General features: G+C 43.7%; 1 protein-coding gene across 1 annotated transcript; it reads left to right on the forward strand.

Annotated features, from left to right (window-relative positions):
* Window positions 1-22: 22 nt before the first annotated feature.
* Window positions 23-22,558, forward strand: IVD (isovaleryl-CoA dehydrogenase). Its single transcript, XM_034769035.1, has 12 exons — window positions 23-186; window positions 1,840-1,929; window positions 3,311-3,362; window positions 6,430-6,599; window positions 9,576-9,669; window positions 10,408-10,544; window positions 11,678-11,774; window positions 14,807-14,900; window positions 17,171-17,252; window positions 18,175-18,279; window positions 19,410-19,482; window positions 19,730-22,558. The coding sequence occupies exons 1-12, from the start codon at window positions 52-54 to the stop codon at window positions 19,861-19,863; spliced, it is 1,263 nt and encodes a 420-aa protein (XP_034624926.1). The 5' UTR covers window positions 23-51; the 3' UTR covers window positions 19,864-22,558.
* Window positions 22,559-25,204: the final 2,646 nt, after the last annotated feature.

Consider the following 25,204-nt stretch of genomic DNA (forward strand, 5'->3'; position numbering starts at 1 on the left):
GGTGGGGGCGCGGTGGGCCACGTGGCCGCTTTTGCGTAGGCCTGGGCAGAGATGGCGGCGGTGCTGGGGAAAGCGGCGGCAGTGGGCAGAGCACGGCGCCGCCTGCTGCTGGGGCTGCTGCGACGGGGCTGCGCTGGGGTCGCGGTGGATGACACCGTCAATGGGCTAAGCGAGGAGCAGCGGCAGGTACAGCGGTGCCGTCCCCGAGAGGCTTGGGCGCGTCTGGCCAGCGGGCTGCCTGCTGCTCCGGGGCCGAGCCTTGGCGTGGGGACACCCGCTCCGCACCTGCAGCGGGGCTCGCACGGCGGTGTTGTCCCCCCGCCTGCTGCGCTGTTTGCCCTGTCCCGGCTCGGAGACGCCGCCCCCTGCTGCCTATGTGTCGCGTGCAGCTTTACTGGCCTGTCCAGCTACCCGGGGGCTTGTCCGCACCGCTTGTCCCCCGATCTGCAGAGTGTCAGTGTCCAGCGACGCTGCAGCACCACACCGCTGCGCGTCCGGCCGGGCTTTGGTAAAGGGGGACTGGAGCCGCTGGCCCGGATCCCTGCCCTCCCCTGCACGCCTAAAAAGGCTGTTTAGTGGCGACAGGGGTCCTGGTGGAGGGAGGGAGAGAGATCTAATAGAATCATAGAATATCAGCGTTGGAAGGGACCTCAGGAGGTCATCTAGTCCAACCCCCTGCTCAAAGCAGGACCAAACCCCAGCCAGATTTTTACCCCAGTTCCCTAAATGGCCTCACTCACAACCCTGGGTTTAGCAGGCCAATGCTCAAACCAGTAGAGACAGTTCTCCGCAAAGCACCTTCCACAAAGAAACCAGGTTACTTTAGGTGAGGGCTCCAGACCTTTACCCTTGAAACTGAACTAAACTGCTGGTCTTAGGCCTTCCTTGGCTTTTAGTGCTGGGGAGGAGGGAGTGTTCAAACCTTGCACTTCGATTGGTTGCTGGTGTCAGTGATAAGTGTCGTCCTCGCCTCCCCTTCTTCCCCCATAGAATTAAATTACAAAACAGATTGGTGATAAAGGTGACAAGTAAAAGCCATTACCCTTGCCAGTTTCCATCTGTCCCAAAGTCACTAGCGATCACAAGTCATTATCATTCTAATTGCCTCAGCAATGAGTTTTTTGTTCTCAACCTGTGTCTAAGTAGACAAGAAGCATTCTAGCCTAGGGCTTGAGTGACCCAGGTTCAATTCCCTGCTCTGCTACAAACTTCCTATGTGGCCCTGGGTAAGTCTTACCTTCTCTGTGCCTCGGTTCCCATCTGAAAAAATGGGGATTATAGTACTTCCTTACTTCACAGGGGTACTGTGAGGTTAAATATAGTAAAGGTTGTGAATCATTCTCCTGTGGTGTTACTACTGGCTTTATAAGAATGTAAATATCTTGTTTATATGCATGCTTATTACAGGCTTCTGTGCATTATAAAAATAAATCTAGGAGACTCTGCCTGGTGGGTGCTACTTTGCCATAGTCTCTGCCCATCAGCTGTCAAACTTTCTAGACAGAAAAGGTGGGGAAGAAACTGGTTTTGTTGGAAATAATCCAGTTACAAAAAAACCCCAAATAGTGGTCTTTTTCCATTTTGGTGTAAGATTGTCACCTGCAGGTTAATGATTCAAATCCAACCCTATTATTAACTTCTCTTTAAAAGGTCTTTGGGGTTTTCTTTCTGTCCCATCACCTGAAACTCAGAGCTGCTTGATTTCACACTGCTCTCTTGGGGGGGTGTAGGAAATATCCTGTTAGGGCATGTTGGAGATGTGGCAGGGAAGACAAGGAACAATATACTGTTATGGTTTAATGTGTATTTTTTTTTCCTCCCTCCTTACCTCATTTATAGCTTAGACAGACGATGGTCAAGTTCTGTCAGGAGCATTTGGCTCCAAAGGCCCAAGAAATCGACCAGGAGAATGAGTTTAAGGGCATGCAGGTAAGTCCTTGCTATGTGATCTGGGAGTGAGATGGCAGTCAAGGTCCCTCTCTGCCATGTGCTGTGTCTAGAAGAGAAAGTGTAATCCATGTCATATGAACATATTCACTTTACATTTATTCTCAAACCCTGAAGAAAGAGTTACGGTAGGAAATACATAGGGCTCGTAAAGTTATTAAGCTCCAACTAGCCTGAGAAATAAACCTAACCGGAGGCCATTTAAAAAAAATTGGCAGAGTCTGGTGATAAGGCCTCTTCCTTGCTTGCTGGGATTGTCATCAACATGCTGCCTCTGGGCCCTGCCCAGAGACTCCATCTTTGTACTGGCCTTGGCTATTTAGTGTCTCATAACTTTGCACCCTTCTGCCTCCTGGCTAAAAGGGGCATGGAACTTCTCTCTGCATAATGCTTTCTTTGCAGGCTCTCTGATGTTAGCATTCTCTGTGAAATTTGTTATAGAAAATACTCAGTGCAGACACTGTCCAAACAGATATTTGACTTCCAGTGTGAAACTTCACATTTCAACCGAACTTGTAAGTTCTGCGAACGAGAGCTTTTTGATTTATGGAGCATTCAGGTCCCATCATTGGAGAGCGTAAGCTCAACAAGACTAAGAAGCTTGTAATATCTGCTGAGACTTCACAAATCTCTGGTGTTTACATTTTCATAATGAAGAACTCCAAAGCTTTGCACATAGCCTTTATAAATATAGTCCATCATCAGATATCGTCCAGGGCTGTTGCGTAAAACGGAACTGCTGTGTCTAGTGCAGGCCATTTTGGGGAATCCAACTTCCATAACATGGCAACTTCTCAAAAATGAGAGATGCGGTTGTTCAATGTCCTGTATCTGAATAATGCCTTGGCCAATAATAGGGTGATCAGATAGCAAGTGTGAAAAATCGGGACGGCGATGTGGGGTAATAGGAGCCTATATAAGAAAAAGACCCAAAAATCGGGACTGTCCCTATAAAATCAGGACATCTTGTCACCCTAGCCAATAAACCTGAAACTTTTCACACAAAGATTTGGGGCAGGGGTGGAGATGGCAAATCATTTTTTGGCAAGAGACAACATTTGAAAATCTAGGCAGAAAAGCAGTTTTCAGAGGAAGTGCGGGTTATGTCAAAATTGGGTTTAAACTAGGGAATGAGTTGCAGGATCAGGGCCTGATCCTGCAATGACTTAAGCATATATATAACACGATTAGTTTCATTGAAGTCAAATGGGACTACTTGCATGTATAATGTTATGCACAGGCAGGAGTTAATCTTTATGCAGTGAATGCAAATTAATATGTTCATGGAGATTGTTGTGAGGAGTCCTGCTCTTGCTTCATGGTTGGGCAAAGCTGTATTAACTGCTTTATTTTGTGTTCATAGGAGTTCTGGAAGAGGCTCGGGGAGCTGGGAGTTCTGGGAATTACAACTCCTGGTGAGTCTGTTCTCATCTTTTATATCTACTGAATGATTCCCTCCATGAAATGCCACTTAGGCTCATCTGTCTCAGCCCTTAACAAGCTAGTCCACGTTAACATCCCTCTCAATCTTGTAAGCACACTCTGTCCCCTCAGTTTGGGATACAGTTTATTATACAGACCTTTTGTGGCAGGATCAGGTTTTTCTAATTATAATAAAGAACATCATGGATGACTCGCCACTCACCCAAAACTCCTATTTCAGTGTGATGTAAACCTCTTTTCTGAAGAGATGCAGAGAAATCCATCTTTGTGCTGAAATTTCTCAAGGTGCCTCTCTTTGTTGAAACTTTGAAAAACATCACTTTATCCCTTTTTGAGCACTTCAAAATGGCTTTTACAGTTTAAGGACCTTGTTCAGGTATTACCACTTTGCAGTTTGATAACTCTCAAATTGTCTTGTTATCCTTCATCATAAGCAATGCAGTCGTGAGCTTGAAGAAAGAAGGTTAAAAATAAAAATTTATTAGAATAAGTATCTGGCTACATTACAAAATATTAGTGTGTTCAAGCAGCATGGTGAAGAGTTGGGTTAGCTGACGCAGCGCTGACCACAACTGCAATCAGAGGGGTGACTGCAGCATGTGTAGACATATTTAGTTAACTAGATCAAAGCTAGCTCAGATAACGATGGTAAAGCTGCAGCAACAGAGGCTGGACTACCCTGCCCAGGACTCTGGTTAACTCATGACTAACCCATGCAGAGCCCTTCTGTATAGCTATACATTGAAATAATACACCTGCATTTATTTCGGTGGTCAGACCTGAGTTTGCTTGAGTGAGTCTCTCTGCCCTTGTTTCCTCTTACTCTTGTTCCCCTTGCTCTTCCCAACTTCTTATGGTTCCTTTCAGCTTTTTCTTGTGCTTGCCTTTTTGTCTTCTTTAATACTGTACCCCAGGCTGCAATAGTTTCCCACTTTGCCTGAGCTCCATCTCGGCCTTGCCTCCAAATCCCTCCTCAAAGCATGTTTCTTCCATGAATTGTTCCTATTCGGATTTCCTCAGGGATTTTCCCACAAACACCTTTCTGTGCCTGAGCTTTTGCCCTGTGATTTCTGTTGGTGTCCCAGTGGAAGGTTTCTGGGAGATGGGACCTTTTTTGTGAAGGGCACAAACTTTGGGGGCATAATGTTGATATGAGATCCTGTGGGAATGTGTGGTCATTTGAACCACATGTTCAGATACCAATGGATCATGGTTCTTCGATAGTGTATTAAATGATGATTGCGCTTTTCAATTTCTAGACCTAAAAATAAATTGTTAATGCAACATTATATCAGAGTTCGGAAATGCAAATATATGGTTCTACAGTAACCACAATGTAACCATGTGGCGTATAAAAATTCTAAAGGGATCACACTTTTGTCTGAAAGATTGACTTACTGTTACAAATAACACTTTTCTAACAACTCTGATGGATATTAGGGGGGAAATATTTGTTGTATTTTCCTTTCATTTGTTTTCTCTGTGCATTTGATAGCACTTAAGAGTGAAATCCTGGCTGCACTGAAGGCAGTATTTTTAAATGGCGGTCTTATTTCACCTGGTAACTTTTGAAATTCAAAAATGTCTATGTAACTGTAATGTTTAACATGGTGGTTTCTTCTCCGTAGCATTGCGAATGTCCAACCCAGCATTCTTACTGTTCCTACAAATCTGCTTCATATTTTCCTCATCGGTTAGCATGCTGGGAGTAAGAATACAGGCTCTGATGTGGGGTGAGGAGGATGAGAATCCAGAGCACAAATTGATCAGCTGCCACCAAAAATGAGTATTGGTCTGGAAGGGGCTGCACTTGGAATCAGAGGCCACCCCTTTTAGTTTTAGGAGTTACAGGCAGTATGACACACCTCCAGGCCATGCACTCCCTCTACTCTTCATTCACTTTCCTCAGCATGACAAGCAGCCTCTACTCTCTTCTTGGCTGCTGCTCCCATAGGGCAACATTCAGTGTTATTGACCATCCAGACCTCCTGGATTCCCTCCCTAGCTAGGCAGGTGTGTCTGCCTCCCTCCTGTTGTAGTTCTGTTGCTACCTATAAAATCACTCTCTGCCTGCAAGCCAATATATATACACACACCTGGGTGTGTATATATTCCTCAGTCTTTGCTCTTTTTATCTCCATCTTCTCTCTCTGTTTCTGTTGTTTCCTCTCCAGCTTTAATCTTCCACCACTTCAGTTTGAGGCTGTTCTGTTTGTATCTTTAGTTACCTTTAGTTAAATAAAAATATTTGTAATCCATCAATTTTTCTCCATCCTGCTTCTGAAAAGTTTGACCATATCACCCCTCCCACCCTTAAGCAATTCCACTGGTTCCCCATTCATTTCAGGATCCTGTTGAAAGCTTGTTTTGAAAACCATCCATGGAATTTGCCCCAGTTGACTTCACCCACTTTGTTTCTCTTTAGTCTACTAAACCCTCCTCTATTCTACTATGTCCTCATCTGTCATTGGCTTCTTCTTCTCGAGTTGGCCATATGTGAAAGTCTTCTCTTTTGCAGCTCCTGCTATTAGTCAGGAGAAGCCTTTTTATTCCCCTCTGCCCTACTGATTCTCCATCTTATATCAATTATCCTCTGGAAAAGTCTTTTCTCATTTTTCTGTACCTTTTTTGCTTTTTCTCTATTTAATTTTTGTGGTAATACTAAATTAATGCTAAGTTTTGGGATACAGTTAGTATGAGAGATGCAGAATCGTGCAGTTGTCTGTGATGCTTGGATGTTAGGTCAATGTTTTATTCATATATAAAGTGTATATGTGGTAACTATGCTTTATATGCACAAAGTGTTACTAATTGTTCTGAATAAGTAATAGGAGAGTTGGGATTCAGGAAGGATGGGGAACCCAGAAGTAATCAGCTCATTGAGAGTCAGTCTAAAGCGGGAGTCCAAATGTAAAAGTTTCTGAGACATCCAGTGAAGTTTAAGTCCAGTATTGGGCTCAATTTGCAGGAGACTGTATAAGTTTTATTTACCATGGGGTTATTAATCTAAGCTGATGATGAATTTTTTTCTCCTGCTAGTGGAATATGGTGGATCTGGAATGGGGTATCTGGACCATGTGTTAGTGATGGAGGAAATCTCTCGAGTTTCAGCAGCTGTTGGACTCAGTTATGGTGCCCATTCAAACCTTTGTATTAACCAGTTAGTACGGAATGGCAATGAAGCACAGAAAGAGAAATACCTACCCAAGGTATGTAGTTGGTGGAGGCAGAAGACCTGAGAGAATATCTGTTTACGTGGTGCCTGTGGTATCTGGTGCGCAGTAAGAAGAAACGTGAAGTAATAGATCTAGTTATAGCATAAAACTATGTTTTATGACATTTTAAAGTAGCAACGGAGTTCACAACATTTCACAGATGTTCCATGGCTGAACTGAGCTCTGGCACAGGGGTCGGCGAGATCTGGCACGCGGCTCGCCAGGGTAAGCACCATGGCGGGCCGGGCCAGTTTGTTTACTTGCTGCGTCCACAGGTTCAGCCAATCGCAGCTCCCACTGACCACGGTTTGCCGCTCCAGGCCAATGGGGGCTGCGGGAAGTAGCGCGGGCCGAGGGATGTGCTGGCCGTGGCTTCCCACCACCCCCATTGGCCTGGAGCAGCGAACCACGGCCAGTGGGAGCCGCCATCGGCCGAACCTGCAGATGTGGCAGGTAAATAAACTGGCCCGGCCCGCCAGGGTGCTTACCCTGGCGAGCTGCGCGCCAGAGGTTGCCAACCTCTGCTCTAGCACTTTGTCTCCCCTTGTGTGCCTAACAGCTGCATACATTGAATGGAACAGTACTGAACTTCTAGCATTAGTATCTCTTCCCAGTGGGTGTTTGGTTCAGTCCATTTCAGTCTTACATCCAAGACAGAAAGTACCACAGCTAGCTGCTCTTACTGCAGGGATCCCTATATTCTTTAAAGCAAATAAGGAAGCCAGTGGACACAGGATCAGGCCCTTTAGTAAGAAAAAAATTTAAAGGTTAAAAAGACATTTTGAAAAAGGGTTTTAAGCCAGCAAACACATCTGTTTTTTTTCTAATAAATGTGTGTTACTTACACACATTTTGCCGGAGTAACTGCTGACCCTTTTAAAATGACTGGTCGCAGTGTGGGATATGCACTTCTCAGGTGCCAAAAGCATTTTGCCCTGCATGGCTCATGAGGCACCAGAGGCATGTATTACAACTGCATGTCTGGACATGTTTGTCTTTCACAGAGCTTAATCTTCCAATACAAAAGGTGAGCTTACTGCAGCAAGCTTTGAAAAGGATTGTACCTTTCAAATTTGCCCTGCTCCAGCTTGTTAATGATCCTGTTTTGTCCTAACTAATCCATCTTGATGAAGGTTCCTGCAGAACTTAAAACTGGTACAGATGTCTTGTTTTGAGCCTTTTTCAGGGTCATTTCTGGAGGCAGCATGGTCCAGTGGATAGAACAGTAAACTAAGGGTATGTCTACACTTGAAGCTGGAGGTGTAAATTCCAGTTGGAGGAGAATTACCCACTTTAGCTCTGATCGAGCTAGCACACTCGAAATAGAGTGTAGCTGTGGTGATGTGAACAGTAGGAGTATGTGCCTAGCATGTCAGATGGGTACGTATTTGGACTGCTAGCCCCTCCTGATGTTTGCACAACCACAGTTACTCTGTTTGTAATATGCTACCTCAATCAGAACGAACGTGGGTATGTCTCCTCAAGCTGAGTATTACACACCAGCTCAAAGTGTAGACGTACCATGAGAGGTAGGAACCTTGCTCTTGTATATCTGCCTTTACCACTGACTTGCTGGGTGACCTTTGGCAAGTCACTTAATCTCTCTGTACCTCAGTTCCTGTGTGTGCCTATGGAGTAACTTTTTGTTTTTTTGTTTTTTTTTGTTTGTTTGTTGTTTTCCCCCAAAAAGATTTTTGAAGAGAATCTTGTTCTACTTTCATAAAGCACTTTGATGTTTCTGGATGAAAAGCACTGCATGCGTACTAAGTATCACTCATTGCTTCCTTATTCCGTTGTCTGGTTGTTTAGTTTGTTTGTTAATCAGTTGATTGTAAGTCTTCTCTGGCACTCAAGTGACCTCCGTGTTTTAAACCCCAGCCTCTGTTAAACAGATTTCAATATCTAAACATATTGGATGTATTTCTTCATAAGCTGAATCACAGCTATCTGAAATAGTCAACATGAGGGACTTAAATTCAGCAGCAAGCAAAGTGTTCAATTACTTAACAAAAGAAATCTTGTTCAGTCTGTCAGTACATAAACTCCATGTATCCCTGTCATTTCTCAGTGTATTTTAACATTGTTGTCATTCACTGATATGCAATATGACAAACCACCTTATTTTTCATTATTCCTGAATTTTAACTGAATCTTTAGTGATGTGCTGAAAACTACGTCGGTCATTTTATTTAATTTATAAAACCAAACTAGTTTCTGGTACATCATTAAGAATACAGTTGAAATATACAGCTTTAATATGTCATATATATTTTTGTATATTAAATCTCTTTCCACAAAACAAGGGAACAAAAGAGGGGGGGGAAAAAACATACAAAAAATACCCAGAAAAGGTAAAGGGCAAGAAGGAGAAAAGGACAGGAGAACATGGACTGAGAAGAGACAGCAGCAGCTGTGTCAGAACATGGCATGAGGGGACACAGAAGGAGGGTGTCCATCTGCCATGCCATCACAAGCATGTGGCAAATCATAGTATTAGTCTAGTGCTGAACACTGCAATCTCTCTCTCCCCCTTGTTGATCTTTTTGTTTTCTACAATTCTAGTTTTAAACAAGCTGAGCTTTCTTTTGTATATGCATAAAATATTTGCCTCTGCCAATCAGCCATTTTAAAAGGCAATCAGGAAACATGGAGTTTGGAAAAGGCATATGGCTGTCAGCATGGTTCTGTTGGCACCTTCTTGGAGATAGATGGATAAAACTGTTTTTAAAACAGTAACTGACATGTGCATTGACTCATCTTGTGGTTTGATTCTGTTCTATGCCCTCAGCACAATAGCACAAGTGAGCTTGTTGCTGGAATTCTTCCAGGGACAAAGTTTCCTACTTATAGTTTATATGGAACACAATGAACTTTGAGATTCAGTGCAACCCCTTCCCTCCCCACCCAAAAATGCAACAAAAACATTTCCTCCTCCTCCTCCTTCCATTTTTTTGTCTTGTTTTTTCCCAGCTAATCAACGGGGAGCACATTGGAGCCCTGGCAATGAGCGAATCAAACGCTGGTTCTGACGTTGTCTCTATGAAGCTCAAGGCAGACAGAAAAGGTAAAATATTTCACGTGCCAGTTGGGGAAATTGCCCATGTGCTTCTCCTGGCCAGCCTAAGCATCTTTCCTTTAAAATCTAAATTTAACCTTCTCGACACATTCAGCTGTGCTCAGTCCAGTGCACAGCAAGCTGGGCAGAATCAGCTTTCATAGAATCTTAGAAGATTAGGGTTGGAAGAGACCTCAGGAGGTCATCTAGTCCAATCCCCTGCTCAAAGCAGGACGAACACCAACTTGCCACTCCCTAGTAGGCAAGCAGAAGGTTCACTCGAGGGTTTGACAGAAAAGTTGTAGAGAGGGATGGGCCAGGTCCATTATTGATGATGATGATGATGGAAGAGACTGAGTGATTCCAGACCCAGAAAATGTAAATATGGAATTTTGGCTGGGAGGAGGGTTAAAAAATGAACTATCACTTTGGCATACTTGTGACACCTCTAGTCTGTTGTTTCACAGAGAGTTGGTATGGTGGAAAGAATAGCTTGTGTGAGAGGGCTGTATAAAGGCCTTATTAAGAGGCCTGGGGTGGGCTCTACAGTGGCTTATTCATCTTATCCTTTGGACCCCAGAGTCTGGGGAGGTATTTTACTCAAGGCTGCTTTGTGGACTTCTGAGAGTGCCTTAGGGGGAGCCTGGCTTATAGTTTATTGGGTCATGAGGCAGAGGAGAGGTATTGTTTCTGAATCCCTGACTGAGTCTGTTGTGAACTAACAGAGTCCACCTCTTATGTTTCTAGGGGATTACTTTGTTTTGAATGGGAACAAGTTTTGGATCACTAACGGACCAGACGCTGATGTTCTAATAGTTTATGCTAAAACCGATCTCAGTGCTGTTCCAGCCTCCCGGGGTATAACAGCATTCATCGTGGAGAAGGTAGGCCGTACGTCACTGGAGAGTAAGTCACCCTACCTTATTTTATCCTATTTTGAGGCTACAGTCCTTTCCCAAATAGAACTACTTGGCCTTCTAAAGTAGTCAGTCTTGACAATTAGCAGCCCCTTGCTCAGAGGAACATTGTGATATGGGAGTGATAACTGGACAAGTAATGCTTTCACCCCACTTGTCCACATGCACAGAGGGTCTGGAATGCCCTCTCTAAGCCTGTGCACTATGCTGCCTCACTTCCTCTGCTGACCTGCACTGCTACCTTCGTGCCTGTTTTTGTTCCCTCAAATTTTTCAGTATATCACCATGAAAACAATCTTCATTATTAACCCTCCCCTACCCACTATCCTCCCCCCACACACACACACTCTGTCTTCAGAACCTACAAAACATGTACATAAAACATATATTGTGATCTGCTGTAATCTCCGTGCTCCCCATCTTCTGTTTGTCATACCTTGCAGACCTTGGTCCAAAAGCCCAATCCTGTTCCATTGACTTCAGTGGGAGCAGAATCAGGCTGCTAGCTTGCGAGCCACTTGGGGTCAGGAACCTGTCTCTCTCCTTTTAATTTGACTGTAGAGAGCCATGTACAACTATCAGACTGTAGAAAATATAACAAGACATCTTCATGAAGGCAGGAAGCTATGATAAAGGGCTAAACATAATGGTCATTTGATAAGAATGGTTCAGACCAGTTAACCTTTTGATGGAGTTTCCAATGTCAGTGGCTGGAACCACACAACCGCTGGGCCCACACAACTATCCGTACTATGTATTGATTTAAATATTTAACATCTGGTTCTGTGTTCTGACTAAGTCATTGTTACTCATTCCAGATTCATGTGCGTTAGAAAACAAATTCCACTCCCACGGTTCATGTTGTCGTCTCAGGCACTGCTTGCTGGTACACATGTTTGCTTCCCCCGCACTAATACTCACACTTGTTTGCTCCAACAGCAGACATTTGACACTGGCAGTCCTCCAGCACACCTTACTTGTTGCAATTCCCCCTGCTTGTTTATTAGGTTGGGGAGGTTTTGCTTTAATTTCTCTGTCATGGTCTGTTTCAACTTCCAGAAGAGAGAAGCTTTTAACCTGCTTCTCTTTTTGATTTGCAGGGTATGCCTGGTTTCAGCACTGCTCAGAAGCTTGATAAGCTGGGAATGAGGGGGTCCAATACCTGTGAATTGATCTTTGAGGACTGTAAGATTCCTGGTGAGTGACTTCTGAGAAACGAGCAGAACCCCTTACCATATCCACATAGTGGCTTCCACTCTCCTCACTCATACAGACTGAAACATCACTTATGTATGCATTCAAATTCTGAGTAGAATGTTTTCCAGATACTTCTCTCCTTGGTGACTATCTTGCAGGTGAGATATTGAGGCTAGGAGAGGTTGCTATCTTGTGCATTAAAGTGATTCAGTCTGCTAGTGTTGGGTCACTTCTGTTCCACCCTCTGAGTTGAGCTGCATTGGACATGACACTTAGCCACTGGCTTTGCAAAGCTTGGATGAAGCTTTAGGAGAGACTGCTGATTACGCTGTTTCTTGGAGCCTCCAATCTGGATACTGGGAATAGGGTTTTAGAGAAACTCTTAATGAGTCCCTGAGCGCCGCTTTTCCAGAACCCCTGGTAGTAGGTTGTGGTCACTGGCCAACATGCGTTATTTGGTTCAATTCCTGTGACCATTTTTTCACGGAAGGAAATTAAAAACCGGTGTACAGTACATGGAAGAGATCCATTTTCTTGACTCCTAAAATCTCATCTATGAGGGCAACTTCAGAGGAGTTTCAGGGGCTGATTCAGACCCCTAACTGCCAACATTTCTAATTTTACCAGATCCCCAACCTGGGGTCAGAAAGGTCAATGAACCTAGATTGGGTCTTTCAGCTATTCCATGTATGCTCTGATCCATACAGAACAGTGTTCTCATGGTAACAGGATTCCTGTTTTCTGATCACTCACTGAAGTAGATCAGGATAGTGCTTAAACTGTACACTCCTTGCATGTGAGCCACAACTGCTGCTTCTGATCTCCAGACTGAGATCTGTCAGACTGAGCCAATTCAATATCTTCCCATATGTCTTCAGGACATCTTTCTCTTAGGGTATGTCTACATGGGGATAAAAGCCCTCTGGCTTGGCTAGAACTGGCCTGGGTCAGCTGACTCAGGCTCGTGGGGCTTGGTCTGTAGGGCTAAAGATAGCTGTGTAGATGTTTGGGCTCAGGCTCCAGTCCAATCTCTGAGACCCTCCACCCTTGCAGGGTCCCAGAGCTCGGGCTCCAGCCTGAGCCCAAATGTCTACACTGCAGTTTTTCAGCCTTGGAGCCTGAGCCCAAGTCAGCTGACCCGGGTGAGCCATGGTTTTTTTTTTGTTTGTTTGTTTTTTTTTATTCCTTATAGATCAAGGGGTCCTCTAGCTCTACAATCCCATCCACTCCAAGGTACATGGTTTCACTGTCAGCAGTGCTTCACTGAGTGGATTTTGTGTTTTTTGCCATAGTAGATACCTTCTGTGGATCCACATTCTTGGGACGTGTGGTATGAGTGAGAAGCCAATTCAGAGCACTTTCAGGTTTTTGCCCTGAGACCCAATCATTAGCCTGCACCCCTTGTGCATTGAGTGCATATATATTTCAACTTGTTGCATAATCATCAGTTCCTTTTCTTCATTTGCAAAGGGGGCATTTGTGTCTGTTCAGTCTCCCCTTTAGCAGTGACACTCCATTATTTGTGAGTAGTTTTCTCGTTAGCTTCTTGCGACTGATGAGGATATTTCTCTTCTGACAAAATGTTTAAGATGTTTGCTATTAGTATTTTTCCTTTCTCTTCTCCTGCATTTTTTTCAGCTCATTCCCAAAGTCCCATGCCATGACGACTGACCTTCTGGTGGAGGAGGATTGGTTGCAGTTCCCCATAGAGCCCATCAACACAATTCCTGAATGAGCTAGACATCTGGCAGGCCTTCAGTTTCTATCCACAATGAACAGAAGTCGCATGGGGTATGTCTACCTGACAATTTAAACACCTACAGTTGACCTGTCATCTGATTCAGACTCAGGCTGCAGGGCTGTAAAAATGTGGTATAGATGCTCAGGCTGGGGCCCAAACTCTGGGACCCCGTGAGTGAGGAGGAGCCCCGGTTGCAGCCCGAGACTAAATGTCTACACTGCAGTTTTACAGCCCCACAGCCTGAGCTCTGCAAGCCCGAGTCAGATGACATGGGCCAGCCACTGGTGTTTAATTGCTGTGTAGACATACCTTAAAGTCCAGAGTCTTAGCTTCAGGTGATCCTAACCAATCTGCCTGTGTCCAAAAATTCCATTCATTGCAGTGCTTGTGCAAATTGCTGGATTGACAGCCCTGCACAGAGCACATGGATAATGGCAGTGTAAATTTTTCATCACCATCTTGCCAGTGTGTCCCAAGGCTGACCTGCTGGGTCAGAGGAGAGTTCTGGTTCACTGTACATTTAATCCTAGGTGTCAGTGTTAGAGATGCCCATTGTGATATGGAGACATACATATATCAGACAGCAGGAATCTCACTGCTTTCATAGAGGTCACCTAATAGCCATCTGACAGTAACACATTTCAGTCACTATCAATTTGAGCTAGCAACTAAGGCCTTGTCTTCATTGCTAAAAAAGGGTGTGTGTTTTACCTCAGGGTAACACATGCGCATGAGCTGGCCTGAGGTAAAAACACAGTGAAGACCAGGTACTTCAGTTCTACTGCAAGGTAGACTTGCCAAGCCTCACCAGTGAGGTGGGAGAGACTCAGAGCCTAGGCTCCAGGCTGAGCCTGAATGTCTACACCACTATAGCTAGCCCTGTGCAGCCCCTGCCTCACAAGCCCAGGGCAGTTGACCCGGGCTGTGAGACGTGCTGTTGTGGGTTTTATTATTGCTGTGTAGACATACTCTCACTTCCCCATTGTTGTAATTATTTTAATCTTTAGCCTTGTGGCTTTATAGACAATACTTCTCTGTTCCCCATTTTCTAAAAGGTAACACTGGCTGTAAAGGCCCCTTAGATCACACTGCTGCTTTGTTTATAGCTTTGGTTGGAAAGAAAAATTGTTGTGGGGGCAGGGACTGTCTCTCGCCTTAATGGTTGTGTCCCAAGTTAAAAGGAGAATACTGCTAGAGGTTTGAATCTTTGCCCCATAAAATGTAGATCCATAGGCAACAACTTGCCTTCTGAGAGTTCTACTTACAAGTAACTTTTCTTTGCTGATTGCAGCTGAGAATGTCTTGGGGCAGCTGAGTAAAGGAGTCTACGTTCTGATGAGTGGCTTGGATCTGGAGAGACTCGTGCTGTCTGGTGGACCACTGGGGTAAATGGTCTTTTAATTTTCTACTAATCACATATCGCTTCTGATTATATCACTTCACCTGGTTTAACCAGTGGTCCCAATTTGTGGCATTGATTTCTTTACAGCATAACAACTTAAATCCCCCTCACAAGAGAGGTGCTTCTGCTTGAGAAAGGGATATATTCTTCTTATTCATTCCGTTCTTAGGTTCCATACTGATCCCTCAACTTAAATCTTTGTTTCCCCATCTAGTGGGCTCAATGGTAACCTTTATTTAGAAAGACTACCCTCTTCCAATAGGAAGATGGAGTTCCTCCTCTCTCACTCAGTTCGGGGCTTCTTTATGCTGCTCAATTAATGAACGAGATGCAAGCAGTGCAGAGTAATCCTAGCTAAGATTGTAAAGGAGCTGTTGAATCCTCTAGTTCAGGGGTTCTCAAACTTCATTGCACCGCAACCCCCTTCTGACAACTTCGGATTCTCTTCATGCTCTCATTCTCTTTGCTACATGTTCTAAATTTAACAGCTTCTATTACTGTATTCTCTTCCCCCAATAACACCTGCTTTTTAAATCCCCCCATTTTATAATATGCTCTTAATAAATAAGATAATCACAAACATCAGAAACTAACAGCATCTTAGAAAAGGCAAATTTAAATAAAGAGACATCTCTCTGTGCCAGGGACCAGAATATGGGCTTTTTCTAAATTTTAAACAAGTGACACAGTGTGGGGGACTTGTCTTCAGTTGTCCTACGCAGGCTCCCTAGTGGCAGTTCAGCATTGAAGTGCAGGAGAAAACTGCCCAATAAGGATGCCTCCTTTAGGTTGGAGGCTTGGCCCAACCTGAAGGGCCTTTCCCTGAACTCTGTTCAGAGAAGGAGCAGTTCAGCCCCTTGCATCAAACAAGACACTAGGATATGTCCCTGACAGGCAGTGTTGTCTAGTGTGTAAAGCATATGAGAGGGAGCCAGGACTCTCCTGAGTTTTATTCCTGGCTCTGTTCTGTTTTAGGTGTAACTTTGGGAAGGATGCTTAAGTTCTCAATGCCCCTTTTTACCTATCTGTAAACTAGAATTCTCACTGCACCTCTGTGGAGATACTGACTCTGCGATGCCCTGGAAGGAGCTAGAGAAGAGTAGAGCACTTATTAATCCAGCCATAAACTTAATGTAACAATGTCTTGAATGCCCCTAATGATGGTGCCATAAATATCTCACTAAACCAAGCCTGATCTTTAACAGGTGTTTCTCTCTGTCATTAAAGCATCCTTTTTTCTGAACACTGAAGTGTTCTCCAAGGAACAGCTCAGCACACACTGATGTGAAATGTTATTTAAAACCAAGCCCTTGTTTTCTCTGTAACATATTAGCCTTAAAGTGTGTGGCAAGGACCCTTGAACTGGCACTTTCTCCCCAACTCTTTTACATCCCACCAATACAGTACAAATAACTCTAGGTGATGCATTGACTTTCATATCAAAATAAGTAATGAATCTTATCCTGTCCCAAGATTTTAAGTTTTCAACATGCTGCAGACTTCTGAGTTCAAAATCCAAAACTGCAGTATAGAAGTTGTTGGGGAGTGGGATGGGGATCTTAACATCTGCGGAGGGGACAATGGGCGCTTCAGGCACCAGGAAGTAGTGGAAGTTGGTTTAGGTTTTTGGAAATCCAGAAGACAATTGAGGCTTTTGGACAAGGGAGGAAATGCAGCTTCCCTTTTGGGCAAGGTAAGAGGTGACTAGAAATTTGGAGGAGAGGGAGTTGAACGCTTCATTTCGTCCCCCAGCAAACGTTTACTGTCTCATTGTACACTGCACACTTTGTCAATATCAGCTACTACAGCCAGTCTCATAGATGCTGATTAAAGTACGGTAGTGTCTTTGCTCAAATAATCAGCAGCTAACAATGTGACAATTTAACATGTCCCCATTAGGCTTCAGAGTAAATGGGCCATTGGGATGGATGGGGAAGTGCATGCCTCTCAGAACTGTTGTTTCAGGCTATCTGCAGACTCAGCCAGACACTGTTGCATTGGTTACACTCCATGTTTGGAAGGTTTTCTTTGTGACTATAAGGGTTGAAACTTTTTTTAACAAGAGCTTAGATTCTAGAATACAATTGTACAGTAAATTCATGAAGGGTAATTTCATGACAGCATAATTGCATTGTATGCCAGGCACTGCCTTAGACTGAGATACAGAATTTGGATTATTGTTTGTTTGTTACTCTGTCTTCCTCCTTTTTCTGTTTCCTTCCACTCCCTCACCCATGTCTGTGTTTCTCTCAGAATCATGCAGGCTGTTCTTGACCATGCTTTTCCATACTTACACGTGAGAGAAGCATTTGGACAGAAAATCGGCCACTTCCAGGTGAGAGTGAAGGGAAGGAGCTGTCAGTGATACCCTTGGAACAGGCTGCTTTCATCTCTGGTCAGATCCTGAACTCTTATCTCAGTGTACCTGACCGAAAGGATTTTGAGACTGTCCTTCCAGTTCTAGGAGATAAGATAAGATAATTTATTATAGGGTGGGGTTGTCCCATTATGATGATGATCACACTACATATTTCTGTATGCGAAATTGTAGCCTGGAATTACCCAAAATCTGGTGAGAATATTTAACTCTGAAGAAGTTTTTATCTGCTGGTTTGTTATAAGAAATTGGAGAACATGGTCTCATGCTGATGGAACCTCAGATTTTTGTAGTTTAGGGTGATGAAATCAATCCTGGATTTTTCCTGAAGTTGCACTTCTTAGTCAGGGCTGGATTTACTCCTTATGCACCCCTAGGCACAGCATCCTCAGCCTTATTTGGTCTTCTCAGCCCCCCTCTTCCCTGCCTCCAGCTGACTTTTGTGTTGCACACTGTTTTAGAGAGGCAAGGCGTGCCTAGAATGCCGATGCCCCTAGGCACGTGCCTACTGTGCCTAATTGGATATCTGGTCCAGTTCTTCGTGACACTGCTGCTCGTACTGAATGTGAAAGGCACTGGCTTAATCAGCATGGTAACCCAAGGCTGGTGTTGCGGTGAGCTAGGATTTGAAGTCCCAGGTGTCTCTATTCTAACTTTTATGAACTTATGATCCAACAGTAACCCAGGCTCAGTCATGTGACTTGTGAATCCAGCTTCACTGGTTTATCCAGTCTTCAGTAGGTAGCATAAGAAGACCAAATAAAACATCATTTCCATGGCTTTATACCCAGAGTGTTGTCATTTCTGCCCTCTTCCCCTTTATTTCATGTTAAGTGTTAAGATTTTGTTGAATTTAAGAATATTGTTTTGTCTTGTGTAGCTCATGCAGGGTAAAATGGCAGATATGTACACACGGCTGATGGCGTGTCGGCAGTATGTGTACAATGTGGCAAAGGCCTGTGACCAAGGACACTTCAATGCAAAGGTGAGCTCAGTTCCTGATGGGCTGCTCAGGCCACTGCATGTATCTTTTACCCTTGTTCATGTGAGAGAGCGGAGGTTCTAGATCATAGGTGTCCATGAATCAGTTACAGAAAATCTTATACCTTGTACCTTTGAATCCCTCAAGTAAAAGAGAACTTAATTGTGCATGTCAGCAGATTTACCAGTATTCAGAGCTGTATCATAGTAAGTCCAAACAAAATGTTCAGGCTACTGAAAGTAGCTATCGCAGTCATGATAGGGTGTTATCACTTCCACCACTGATACCATAAGCATGCTTGGTTCAAAGAAGGCAACTAAAAGAGACTAACTGTTGGAGAAAAGTTTTACATCCTAAGTCAAATTGCATATAACCTCCATGGGCATGATGTAAATTCATGAAGGAGGGTGTACTTTCCCTGCTGCATTCTTTTTTTGTCCATACATGGTCCTTATGGAACGGATATGGTGAGATCTGATGGAAAGCTTGTGTCTCTGCATGACAGACAAACTTTTCTGTTTTTCTGCTGTGACTCCTGTTTGGCTCAGTGTGTCAGAGCTGTAATTAGGCATTTTTAGCACCCAGGCTGAGCAAGCATATTTGTGCCCCCTACCAGAGGTGATGTCGGGAGAGTGGCATGTGGGGTCACATTCCTCCCCTCCCCCTGATTTTTTGGTTACGCCCCCCCAACCCAGACAGGCTGGGTGGCCCACTGAGATGAGTCAGAGGATGGAAGTGACACTCCCTCCCCAGCCCCATTGCATGGGGTAGGCTCCACTGAGCCGTCTGGCGTTGCTGCTCACCCCCAAACATTCCTCTGCACCCCCCTCAGTTTGAAATCCTCTGAGGGGCAGTCATGTGCCTGCCCCACTGTCACCAGTTACATGCTACCTTTGCACCCTACCGTATTTTTTCCATAGTTTCTCTGCTCCCTGGCTTTGTTCCCTCGGCAGCTACCCCACTTGTCCCGCCCTGGTTATAGCCCTGCAAAATCTTGTGTGCTTGAGAGGGACCAGCTTAGGCCTGTTTGCAGGTATACAAACTTGGTGAAGAGTAGGCATGATTGGAACAGTGCAGATGAAACTTTGCTGATTCTGTTGCTGTAAATATAAATTATCTTGTCCCTCCATTAGGATTGTGCAGGAGTGATCCTGTATTCGGCAGAATGTGCTACACAAGTAGCTCTGGATGGAATTCAGTGTCTAGGTAAGAATGTTGCTTCCTCCACCATGAGAAAGGGTGACCTGTGATGGATTGAAACATGCAGGAATACAGGCTCTCTGTGGTCCCTCTCCTAGTCATTGAGTTCAGTAGGCAAGAAATGTCTTCTGCAGTATGACTTAACTATTTACCTCTGTTCTTCAACTGGGAAGCTTTTTGTGAATGTGTCTGTACAGAATCAGCCCATACCCTGTTCTTTCTTGGTTTTCATCTCTTCTCTTTGTGATTGTAGGTGGAAATGGTTACATCAATGATTATCCTATGGGTCGCTTCCTGCGTGATGCCAAGTTATATGAGATAGGGGCAGGAACCAGTGAGGTGCGGAGACTTGTCATTGGCCGGGCATTTAATGCCGCTTTTAAATAACACCCACCATTCAACAAGAAACAGTCTCAACACCAAGAAGCCTTTGATCATAGCGGTGGTCCGCAAAACTTTTTTCTCATATCACGGTCACCTCTGGTTGATGATTATCCATTTGATGAACAAATGTTGCTAGGTTTAACTGGGCTCTGCTGACCGAATGAATTGGGCAGGAGAACAGAAGTAAACATGTTCATGTGATCAGCCTGAATTGTTCCTTCATCATACTCAGCAGCCATTTTGATTCTAAAATCTAAGGAGTTGAGGATGAAGTTTTTGCCAGGGGTATATGACGGTCAAAGCAGGATGTTTCTTGCATGGTGAACTGTTGAATAGGAAAAAAACAGTTACTGAGCATTATAGATCAATCGAGAGGGAATGGACATTGGATCAATCCAGAAAGAATGGACAATGGGAATGGAATTTTATCATCTTTAAAAATTTAGAGTGCCATGAACAAGTAGCATTTTTAACATGCTGCTGCTGGAAGATGGTAATTTCCCAATGCGACATTCCACCAGTACGTTAACCTCCTGGTGCCATCCAGTTAACAATTTCAGCTTTGGGAATCCAAATGCCAGCTAACTTTGTGGTAGATACTGTCTGCTGTTAACATCAAAGGAGTTAAGCTACACAAGCAATACTGTAAAAAAATGTTGCCTAAAACCCTGTCAAGATGTTATGTATTTTTCTTTGCCCATTGCCTTTCCTATCCCTGCTGCTTACCAAGATATTTGAATGTAATCTGAAGTCTTCACTCTTCTGATTGGCTGCCTCCTGCTGTCTGATTCATTTGTTGATGTCACTATCCGTCATTCTGGAAGCTTTTAAAATGTCAAACCCTGTATTGTGGCATCCATCAATGAATCAGGCAAGAGGAGGTTGACTTATTTTAAAGGGTTCTCTGTTGGCGAGCGTGTGCACTTACACTCCTAAATTTAATTGGCCGTAAGGAGAAAGAAAGTCTAATGAGAAAATTTGGGGCAGTTTTAAGGGGGGGTTAGGGAAACATTATGTGGAGTAGTTTAAATCTTGTGTGGTCTATTTTTAATAAGGAATACAGCAGTGTGTAATACAACTTCAAAGAATGAATTACAGGAAGAAAGTAAATCTCTTGAATATAATAGACCAATGAATTAAACAGCTGCCATCTTGACCATTTCATGTAGGTTAAATACTGTATTGTGTGCTGGCTTAGAATCACCATCTAGACAAACACCAAATATATAGAGAAAAATAAATAAAACTACAAGCTATATTGTTTTTAAAGCATCCATTTAATAATCTAAACCAACAATATAAAAAGACATGATAAGAAACGCCCAGACCCAACTAAAATCTACCTTACTCGGTTTCCTCTGGGAAAAAAAACACCTGATAGCTACATAGGTCATGCGGTATGCACAGAAGGTCTTCTGGCCCAAGGGGAGAGGCAGCTCCCAGAGCCATGGGTCTGCCCCTAGAATGCCCAATCCTCAGACTGGGGATTGTCATCTCGAGCATCCCAACGGAGCTTTACTGCTCGGGAAAAGCCCATAGAAAGGTGATCTCTGAGATACCCTGGGCCCAAAGCACAAATGGTTTTGATCAAGGCTGACACCTTGGCTTGCACCTGAATATAATTTGGAATCCAGGGCAGACTTTGAAGCACAGGTGAAATATGCTTCACTTGTGAAACACCAAGTACATTTATGTACTGAATATATGAGAATGGAAATCTAATATGTTCTCATTTATTTAGATGAGAGAACGACTAGCTTTACCTCAGAATAATTATGAATGTCATCCCCTCTCCTACATTCAAACTGCATTCACTGCTTCGTGACCAGTACCTCAAGAAAGATCTAAGGTGGGATTTTTCAACACTGCCTAAAATATTTGGATGTCCATTTCCCATTATAGTTTGTGGGAATTGGGTATCTAACTCCTGTAGCCATCTTTGAAAATCTCAACCCCGAGTCCCATAATTTATCAATAAAATGGCAGCTCCTTGGAGAGAGCCAGTAGCAGCACTGATGACAATGAAGGGGCCGAGACCGTGCATACTTTTTTAAAACAATTGAAAATTCATTTTTTACTGATCTGTTCTTTAGCTCTTTGATATGAGAATGAATTTCCTTCTTTTTCTTGAAGACTTGTTTAAAAGACAAAAACAAAACCCCACATTGACACTGAATCATAGCTTTGTAATCTGTCTTGGTCCAAAGGAAACCCACTGAAATGAATGAATGTCAAAACAACCTCAGGATCTTTCAAGTGACTAGAATTGTTAAGAATCCATGTTCTGAGTCAGAATGGAACCTATATACCATGGCTTTTAAACCTGCCTCTAGCCTTGACATTGCTTGTTTTAATACAAATAATAAATAACATCCCACTTTCTGGGCTGATCAGCACCTCAAAGTCAAGGCAAAATGAATCTGTCTAATTCACCATCGGCTAGAATGGGAGGAGAGAGCCATAAATCTTAGGAAAGGTTACATTAATCAAATTGCATATACTTCCATACATCACTGTGGTGAATATCGAGTGATCTGTCTTGCAAAAAGCATTGATCAAGGGGCTCTTTCCACATACTGAGCTGTTCTCACTGTGGTGAATGACAGGGAATCTCCTGGCTAAGTGGAGGAGGGTCTGTGATTAGGGCTTTGTTTTATAATGTGTACAATGCCAATAAAGATATCGACTCTTAAACACATTCCAGCTGAGCTGCTTGGATTTTGCCCAGCAGGGGGCAGATATAGACTTTGTTTAGTTCTTAACTACAACTCAAGTAGAGAACTGGACTCCTCCCAAAGTGCACATCCTGTGTGATTCGAGCTTGTGGTGTGCATGGGAACGGATGTTGCCTTTTATTCTCCTCCCTCCCTCCCTCTTCTCCACCAACCACTTTTTTCCTCTAATTGTTTTTTTAAAAGCTTGTGGTAGATCTGGCAGGTGCGGAAGCCTCTGGCCGCCTCCGGAGAGCACAGCTAATAGGAGAAATTCTAGAAGGGCACTGTGCCCCTGTATATGTTGTTTCTGGTATCTGTTGCATTTAATAGAAATCATTCTAGCCCAATAAGGGACATTCAGCTGATTACAGAGCTGGATTAGTCAAATATCCTGTCATAGAAAATGTAGCTCTGCAATAAAGATTAAGAGTTGGTGAGACAACAGTGAAACAGCACCTGCAATCTAGATGGTTTTTAGGACACTTCAGTAATTATTAGTGTCTGTGTCTATCTAAGGCATCCCTGATTGTTCCTCCTTTGTTCTGAGAGCCCTTGCCTCTCCACTGGGTCCTCCATGGACTTACCCTATGGAACAGAAGCTGGTTATGTTAATAGCCATATGTGCAGGGTTTAAATAGCTGTAGTTAGGAGACTGTGGCACAGCTCCGTGTCTTCACCCTGTTGTGATTGCTTTTTTTCTACAATACCTCTAGAAGAGAACATGCAGCGACATATTAGGTGCAGAAGACCTTGATGGAGGGGAAGTGGAAGGGTGTGAGAGAATAAGCCTCCAGTTAGTGGGAGGGAGAGTAAGAAGGTGAATGAGATGTAAGTGGATCAGACAGGGTGCCAGAGCTCCCTGCTGTAGTTACCATGATAAGCTGCCTCATGCCACTCCTGATAGAGGGAGAATTTAAGAGGACCTCAGCCCCTCCCATGTTCCTCAGACAAAACTGAAACTTTAAACAAAATCAAGCACTCTGTTTTAGGAAATGGCCGGTGGAAGGTAATGTTTCTTTTGCAAACATCAAAAAGGATGTTTGGTTTAGATCTCGTCTATGGGATAAAGCTAGTGTTGAGGGATGTGACTACAACACAGATCAATTGTTCCCTGCCACTCTGCAGGGAGGAGACAGGCTCCTGACCACCTCAGGCTTTAGACAGCGCTCCCTTCCCCACCCAGGTCCCCCTTCCATCAAAGTCAAGAACTAGTATGCTCTGCTGGCAACAAGAGGTGAGGAGCAGCCCCCCGTGGTTGGCGAAGAGGATCCACCTGCCCCCAAGGCTGGGAGACTTTCAGCTACCATACCCAAGAGGAGGAAACAGGGTAGTAAAGGTTGAGGACTCCCATCCCCCACGGGATGGATGCATTTATCTGCCAACCTGACATGACGTCCCAGGAGCTGTGCTGCCTGCCTGAAGCCTGTATCTGAGACCTTACGGAAAGGAGACCACTCTTATCTGCTACCCCATGCTGCTCATCCCCATGGGCACTAATGATACTGCCAGATATGACCCTGAGCAGATAGCAGTGACTACAGGCCTTTACGGCCCAGGTGAAGGAGTCAGGAATTGGTAGTGAATATGAAAATGGAAAGCAATGTGAGTGAAAGTGATTATGAAAGGATAGATCTCATGAATCTAAGGGAAAGGAGTGAAAGCAGCAGAATAAGGACAATGGACTTGAAAAAGCAGCTTTTGACAGACTCGAACAGGTACCTAAAGTCCCAGGGGGAGAAACCTAAGGGAAAAAGGAGTTCAGGAGAGCTGGCAGTTTCTCAGAGACAATATTAAAGGCACAACAGCAAACAATCCTAATATGAAAGATAGAAAAATTAATAAAAGGGCAATATGGCTCCATCAGGAGCTCTTTAATGACCTGAAAATCAAAAGCGAGTCCTACAAAAAGTGGAAATGGACAAATTGCTATGGATGAATATAAAAGACTAGTACAAACGTAGGGACAAAATCAAAATAGCTAAGGCACAAGAAGAGTTACACCCAGTAAGGAAATAAAATGCAAAAAGAAGAAGTTCTATAAATACTTCAGGATCAAAAGACAGACAAAGGAAAGTATAGGTCCACTACTTAGCTGGGAAAGAGAGCTACTAGCAGATGACATCAAGAAAGCTGAGGTGTTTAATGCCTATTTTGCTTCAGTCTTCACTAAAAAGGTTAATGGTGACCAGATGCTTAACACAATATTAACAACAATCGTGAAGAAATAGGTAAAGCCAAAATAGGGAAAGAACGGGTTAAAGACTATTTAGGTAAGTTAAGTGTATTCAGGTCAGAAGTGCTGATGAAATTCATCCTATGGTATTTAAGGAACTAACTGAAGCAATCTCTGAACCATTAACAATTATCTTTAAGAACTTCTGGAGAACAGGTCAGGTCCCAGAGGACTGGAGAAGGGCAAACGTGGTACTTATCTTGAAAAGGGGGAATTAAAAGGACTCCAAGAATTATAGACCAGTCAGCTGAACTTTGGTACCTGGAAAGATACTGGAATAATTTATTAAGCAATCAGTTTGTAAGGCCCTAGAGGATAATAGGATTATAAGGAATAGCCAGTATGGATTTGTCAAGAACAAATCATGCCGAATCAACCTGTTCTCCTTCTTTGACAG

The sequence above is a fragment of the Trachemys scripta genome, chromosome 4 (genome assembly GCF_013100865.1).
Source record: "Trachemys scripta elegans isolate TJP31775 chromosome 4, CAS_Tse_1.0, whole genome shotgun sequence".
Taxonomy (NCBI): domain Eukaryota; kingdom Metazoa; phylum Chordata; order Testudines; family Emydidae; genus Trachemys; species Trachemys scripta.

Excerpts from the sequence above, each read along its gene's own strand:
- IVD (XM_034769035.1), top strand. The coding sequence starts at position 52 with ATGGCGGCGGTGCTGGGGAAAGCGGCGGCAGTGGGCAGAGCACGGCGC. Across the intron at positions 10,545-11,677 it reads CAGCATTCATCGTGGAGAAG|GGTATGCCTGGTTTCAGCAC; the intron begins GTAGGCCGTACG and ends TTTGATTTGCAG. Across the intron at positions 19,483-19,729 it reads GGATGGAATTCAGTGTCTAG|GTGGAAATGGTTACATCAAT; the intron begins GTAAGAATGTTG and ends TTGTGATTGTAG.